The sequence below is a fragment of the Vicia villosa genome, unplaced genomic scaffold, assembly GCF_029867415.1.
Source record: "Vicia villosa cultivar HV-30 ecotype Madison, WI unplaced genomic scaffold, Vvil1.0 ctg.000320F_1_1, whole genome shotgun sequence".
NCBI lineage: Eukaryota > Viridiplantae > Streptophyta > Magnoliopsida > Fabales > Fabaceae > Vicia > Vicia villosa.
This window is the reverse complement of record NW_026705142.1, coordinates 31,402-38,813: the sequence shown is the minus strand read 5'-3', so window position 1 is coordinate 38,813 and position 7,412 is coordinate 31,402. Positions and strand designations below refer to the sequence as shown.

The 7,412-nt window shown below is 36.2% G+C and overlaps 1 protein-coding gene across 2 annotated transcripts; it reads left to right on the top strand.

Annotated features, from left to right (window-relative positions):
- Positions 1–659: 659 nt before the first annotated feature.
- LOC131626748 (carbamoyl-phosphate synthase large chain, chloroplastic) lies at positions 660–5,538 on the top strand. 2 transcript variants are annotated; one of them, XM_058897582.1, is made up of 4 exons: positions 660–2,181; positions 2,441–3,133; positions 3,555–5,096; positions 5,190–5,538. In XM_058897582.1, exons 1-3 carry the CDS (start codon positions 877–879, stop codon positions 5,058–5,060), a joined length of 3,504 nt encoding a protein of 1,167 aa, XP_058753565.1. In that variant the 5' UTR covers positions 660–876; the 3' UTR covers positions 5,061–5,096; positions 5,190–5,538. The 2 variants fall into 2 exon arrangements, with proteins under 2 accessions (XP_058753565.1, XP_058753564.1); XM_058897581.1 differs by having other exon boundaries at positions 3,555–5,109.
- The last annotated feature ends 1,874 nt before the right edge of the window (positions 5,539–7,412 follow it).

Below are 7,412 nucleotides of genomic sequence, written 5' to 3'. Positions count from 1 at the left end.
TTCATGATGTTTATGAATAGTCAATTGAGTATAGGTGTAGAATATTGTGTATGAATAACATACCTCTATTTCTTTATGTGATATTGATTTTATTTGTATAATTATTTTTAAAATATTCCCTTCTTATTTGATTAAAGAACCTAATCCAACAATTTACTTGTCGAATCGAATTACTGCAAAAACTAATCCCTCTGCATGTTCAAGAATAGATTCCAACTCAGAATCTTTATTAAGTTGGAAGATAGCCATGTCATCCAAATGATGTTTTAAGAATTTATTACTAATTCCGTGCATTTTTAGAAGAGACAAGTCATTTATTTAAATTCATTGAATAAATATTATATTTAATTAGTTTATAAACTAGATATTTAATTATTAAATAAATCTAAAAAATGAATTATTTCTTATAAAAAATGAAAAATAAAAATAATATTTTTTAAGACAAATTCTTTGACCCCTTTTTATTTTGGTTGGATCTGGTTGGATCCTATACCTTAGCATTAATTGATATAAAATTTTAATTTGTTTAAAAATAAAATAATATTGGATGCGATGAATTATGCATGTATTGTATGTATGTACAATAAAAATGATTTGTTTTAGACTCTTACTGTAACTTTACTATAAAGAATAGCGACATAGAAAAGCGACAATTTTTATCGATTCTCTCATTCATCACACTTACACTCTCTCACACATCACTGAGCTAGTAGTCCCAGAAACCTGAAAGCATCAAAACTCAAAAGAAGGACCACCGCGCCGCCCTCATTCAAAACCAACACCAATAATAACCTTCCTCTTCCTTCCCATTTCCTTATCTCCAAACAAACACTAAAACCTTCCCTTACCCTTACCCTAACCCTAAAACCCTTCACCATGCCAATGGCTTACTCCATCTCTCATTTCAACAAACTTCCTCTCCATTCCTCTTCTCTTTTCTCTCCCATTCCTCGCTTATCCCCCAAACCTAACCTCCTCCCATTCCAAATCTCCGTTACCCGTTCCTCCCAAAAACCTATCTCCCTCTCTCCCCCCGCCGCCGCCGCATCCGCCGTCGTATCCACACCACCACCACCCTCACCAACAGACCAACCACAAACCCTACCCAAATTCGGAAAACGAACCGACATAAAGAAGATCCTCATCCTCGGCGCAGGCCCTATCGTAATCGGCCAAGCCTGCGAATTCGACTACTCCGGCACACAAGCATGCAAAGCATTACGCGAAGAAGGCTACCAAGTGATCCTCATCAACTCCAATCCCGCCACCATCATGACCGATCCGGACATGGCTGACAGAACCTACGTCACTCCCATGACGCCTGAGTTAGTCGAACAGGTCCTCGAAGCCGAACGCCCCGACGCGCTTTTACCTACCATGGGCGGACAAACCGCGCTTAACCTCGCGGTCGCGTTGGCCGAGAGCGGCGCGTTGGAGAAATACGGTGTGGAGCTCATTGGTGCTAAGCTTGAAGCTATTAAAAAGGCGGAGGATAGAGAGCTGTTTAAACAGGCAATGAAGAATATTGGGATTAAGACTCCGCCTTCGGGGACGTGTAGTACGATTGATGAGTGTATGCAGATTGCGAATGAGATTGAGTTTCCTTTGATTGTGAGACCGGCTTTTACGTTGGGTGGTACGGGTGGGGGGATTGCGTATAATAGAGAGGATTTGTTGGAGATTTGTAAGGCGGGGCTTGCTGCGAGTTTGACGAATCAGGTTTTGATTGAGAAATCTTTGTTGGGTTGGAAGGAGTATGAACTCGAGGTTATGAGAGATTTGGCTGATAATGTTGTTATTATTTGTTCGATTGAGAATATTGATCCTATGGGTGTTCATACGGGTGATTCGATTACTGTTGCTCCTGCTCAGACTTTGACTGATAAGGAGTATCAGCGATTGAGAGATTATTCGATTGCTATTATTAGAGAAATTGGTGTTGAGTGTGGTGGTTCTAATGTTCAGTTTGCTGTTAACCCTGATGATGGAGAGGTTATGGTGATTGAGATGAATCCCAGAGTTTCTAGGTCGTCTGCACTTGCTTCGAAGGCCACTGGGTTTCCTATAGCCAAGATGGCCGCGAAGTTATCTGTTGGTTATTCTTTGGATCAAATCCCAAATGATATTACACAAAAAACACCGGCTAGTTTCGAGCCATCGATTGATTATGTGGTTACAAAGGTAATGCGTGCTGTGTTATCGTTTTGGTTTAATAGCTCAATCTTTCAGCTTTGCACTTTTCTCTTAAGTACTGTGATAATATGTTATTCTGGCTATCTAGTTTATAACCTGATTAATTACCAAACTAATATTTATGCTATGGAACAAAATATGTGAATAGTGTCGCAGTGAATTGACGATAATGTCTGATTTGTTATTTTTGCTGTTTTTTATTCTAACTTGTGTTTTTTACGCGGTGTTTACTCTGTTCAATTTGCAGATTCCTCGGTTTGCTTTTGAAAAGTTTCCTGGCTCTCAGCCAATACTGACAACGCAGATGAAATCAGTTGGAGAGTCAATGGCAATGGGGAGAACATTCCAGGAGTCCTTTCAAAAGGCTGTGCGCTCTCTAGAGCACGGCCACGCTGGATGGGGTTGTGGGCCGGCGAAGGAGTTGGACTATGATTTGGAACAGTTGAAGTATAACCTTCGGGTTCCTAATCCGGAGCGTATCCATACCGTATATGCTGCAATGAAGAAAGGGATGCAAATTGACGAGATTTTTGATCTGAGTTTTATTGATAAATGGTTTCTTAGGCAGTTCAAGGATCTAGTTGACGTAGAGAATTTCCTTGAGTCGCGTAACCTGTCTGACTTGACACATGCTGATTTCTATGAGGTGAAGAGGAGAGGATTTAGTGATAAACAGATAGCTTTTGCAACCAAGTCCAACGAGAAAGAAGTCCGAAATAGGCGGTTATCTCTTGGTGTTGCTCCAGCATATAAACGTGTTGATACCTGTGCTGCTGAATTTGAAGCTAATACACCTTATATGTACTCTTCTTATGATTTTGAGTGTGAATCAGCTCCCACTAGTAGAAAGAAGGTTTTGATTTTAGGTGGAGGACCAAATAGAATCGGTCAAGGGATTGAGTTTGACTACTGTTGTTGTCATGCATCTTTTTCTCTCCAGGTATGTTTTCTTGTATCAATTAGATTCTAGATATTCATGCTCCACTAGTTTTGTATTTGTTACCAATGTGGCGATGAACATTTTAATATTTTTCACATACCTACTTTATTCTTTGTAAAAAGTTTCAACCCAAGAGCTGGTGGGTGTGATATTGGCGATACTGACTTTGCTGCATATTAGCATGCCCATCGAGATATTAGCCTTCAGCGATGACTTGTTAAGTTTAAATTTCATGCACTTTCTATCAGTTTAATACATGCACTTTAAGGTATCATTGTACAGTTTGGCTGTGTTTTGTTTTGTGCTTCAAGATGAAAGGAACTGGTTCCTACTCATCTTGATATTTGCCTAGATAGGTAGTATGTTTTTTGTTTCACTACTATACTTTATTATATGTCATCATTGTCCATTGCTTTTGCAGGCTGCAGGATATGAGACAATCATGGTGAATTCAAATCCTGAGACTGTATCCACAGATTATGACACCAGTGACCGTCTCTACTTTGAACCCTTGACTGTTGAAGATGTTTTGAACATCATTGATTTGGAAAGGCCTGATGGTATCATTGTACAGTTTGGAGGTCAAACACCGTTGAAACTATCTCTTCCCCTACAACAATACCTAGATGAACACAAGCCAGAGTGCGCCAGTGGAGAAGGTCATGTACGCATTTGGGGAACATCTCCTGATTCCATTGATGTTGCTGAGGACAGGGAGAGGTTCAATGTGATGCTTCATGAACTACAAATTGAACACCCAAAAGGAGGAATCGCTAGGAGTGAAGCTGATGCCCTTGCCATTGCAGCGGACATTGGATACCCGGTTGTTGTCCGCCCTTCTTATGTTTTGGGTGGTCGAGCAATGGAGATTGTTTATAGCGATGAAAGACTCATTACTTACCTTGAAAATGCTGTTGAGGTGGATCCAGAACGTCCTGTCCTTATTGACAAGTATTTATCTGATGCCATCGAGATTGATGTTGATGCCCTGGCTGACTCACATGGCAATGTAGTTATCGGTGGGATAATGGAGCACATTGAACAGGCTGGGATACATTCCGGTGACTCTGCCTGTTCTATTCCCACAAGAACTATTTCATCTTCTTCCTTGGACATTATCAGGTCATGGACTGAAAAATTGGCCAAAAAACTGAATGTATGCGGGCTCATGAATTGTCAGTATGCAATAACTTCAACTGGGAATGTATTTTTGCTTGAGGCCAACCCTCGAGCTTCTCGTACGGTACCATTTGTATCAAAAGCAATTGGCCACCCATTGGCAAAATACGCTTCCCTTGTCATGTCTGGAAAGTCTCTTCATGATATAAAGTTTACAAAAGAGGTTATTCCTAAACATGTGTCAGTCAAGGAAGCAGTTCTTCCCTTTTCAAAGTTCCCAGGCTGTGATATATTTCTAAGTCCTGAGATGCGAAGTACCGGCGAGGTCATGGGTATTGACCCTCTGTATAATATTGCATTTGCCAAAGCTCAAATTGCTGCTGGCCAGAAGTTACCACTATCTGGTAGTGTGTTCCTTAGCTTGAATGACATAACAAAGCCTCACCTTGAGAAAATTGCAAAGGCTTTTATTAATAATGGATTTCAGATTGTTGCTACTGCTGGAACAGCTCTTGCTCTTAAACTTTGTGATATCCCAGCTGTGCTAGTGCTGAAGCTACATGAAGGAAGGCCTCATGCCGGTGACATGATAGCTAACGGAGATATTCAGCTGATGGTTGTAACCAGTTCCGATGATGCACTTGATCGTATAGATGGTCTGGCTCTGAGGAGAATGGCTTTGGATTACAAGGTTCCTATTGTGACAACCGTTAACGGTGCTCTGGCAACTGCCGAAGCAATAAAAAGCTTGAAGTCCAACTCTATCAAAATGATTGCTCTTCAGGATTTCATGGTTAAGGAGGAGTGACAAATTTTGCAGACAACCTTTTTTTAAAATCTTTAGGTGATAAATACTAGTAAGCATCTCTGTTTTTCTTTTATATCCTTAACACTCTTGATTTTGTTTAGTAACTAACCATGCTTAAACTTGTTGCAGATTATTGTGAGCTTGTACAACTTGCTAGATTTTGGAGTGGCAGATGATCAAAAGAGATATGAATGGTCTTATAATCTCTGTTCTGACTCCCTCATAAAGCACTCCTGATAAAGAGCTTGTGCTCATGTAGAAGTTTTTGAGTGTGGTGGATTTCTATTGTTTAATAATTATTTTCTTTTTAGAAATCTTGCAATTTTCATTTGATGCTTGTTGCTTAGCCATTTGATTCATGTGGAGTTCCCAAACCAAAGATGCCAAGCATTATAAGTATGTGTTTAATTGTCTACTCATCCTAGAATTTGTCTATGTTTGAGAACTTTGAGTTGGTAATGTTATGGTTTTAACTTAACTTCAACCTTTAAAATTGATTAGTAGAAGCAATGCTGAATTGGAGGCAAATCTAAACATATAATTAGGGATGGCAATGAGTAGGGTACTATAGTACCCGTCCCCATACCCGCAGTTTGAAAAAATCCCTGTATCCGAGCCCAAATCCGCGTGGGCACCAATGTTCATATCGGTACCTGTACTCTATGGATACCTCATTACTTGTACTAAATTAAATCAGTTAATTACAAAATATCATATAATTTAAATTTTATTTAACTATATTAAAAAATTATGAATGTTATTGTTAAGTCAAGAAATAAATAAACAATTTTAATAAAATTGTGTAACAGTTTAATAGTGATATATTTTTTTAAAAAAATTGATAAATGTGAATTTTCATATATTAATATAAATGACATTATATAAATAGGTAGTGTGGGTATGGGGCGGGGTGAGTAGTAAGGTACCCGTGCCCGTACTCATACCCGTTTATTTCAATGAGTAATTGCCTGTACCCGTATCTATTTTGCCGATTTTTATCCTATTCGTTATAGATATTTTTTGCGGATACCCACGTAGTCTAGGCCAAATTGCCATCCCTACATATAATTACATACCTGTGCACACATCACTGTGTGCTATGAAGCCATGACCAGTTTGAAGCCATAATTCTTTTTTATTTCTTATTTTTTCATTTATTTTTGAAAAAGCAAAAGCATTTATTAAACACTAAAGGGGGCATAATAAGTAGTGAACCCAGTAGACAAAAGATTACATAAGAACTCACACGGATACATTAGAGCTCCACTTCTACCAGACTACCAGTGTAGTTAAAATTTCAAACATGTTGTAATAGGCACATAAAACATTTATTTCTTTATTATAGATTTATTGAATACACAATGGAAAAAGCTAACATGTATTTCAAGGATATAAGTTAATAAACAATTTATAGAAATATTTTTTTTAGAAGAAGTGTATTTAATTTGTTTAAACTTTAAATGTGACTTCATAATATTTAATTTTTTCTAGTTATAATATTCTTAACATGTGTTTTTAAGACACATATTAGCCTGACCCATAAACAATCTATTTGAAATAACACTGGTAGAAGCATTATTTTTATGAAGAAACTAGCAAAATACCTGAGCATATAAGTAAATTTATTTAATACGATACAGATTTATATTTTATATATATATATATATATATATATATATATATATATATATATATATATATATATATATATATATATATATATATATATATATATATATATATATATATATATATATATATATAAAATTTTGAATTGAATTATTTAATTATAAAAAATACTGATAATATAACTTTAATTGTATTAAATAATTATACAAAAAAAAACTGTGAAATGGAGAAAGAAAAAAAATAAAAATTTTTGATATTTGAAAATGAGTATTTTGTGTCTTAAATAAAGATAATTGTTAGTTAAAATAAATTAGATATTTTGCTGTTAATGACCTATGATAAAAATATAATTTTTTTTGGAGCAAATAAGGATATATATATATATATATATATATATATATATATATATATATATATATATATATATATATATATATATATATATATATATATATATATATATATATATATATATATATTCCAAAAAACAGTTGTAATACAAGCTGATCCAAAGGATCCAAGCATCAAAGAGATAAAGCCTAGGCTACAAGCTAAGACTAATTAAGGGCATTAACAAACAAACTGAATTTGCTGTTGTGGTTCACCCTCCCTTTTATCCTCTCAAAGACATCCTGAACAAACAGGGATTCCACATTGGGAGCATTAAAAACTTTCCTATTCCTCATAGTCCATACATAATAAACAACTTCTGCAATGCACATC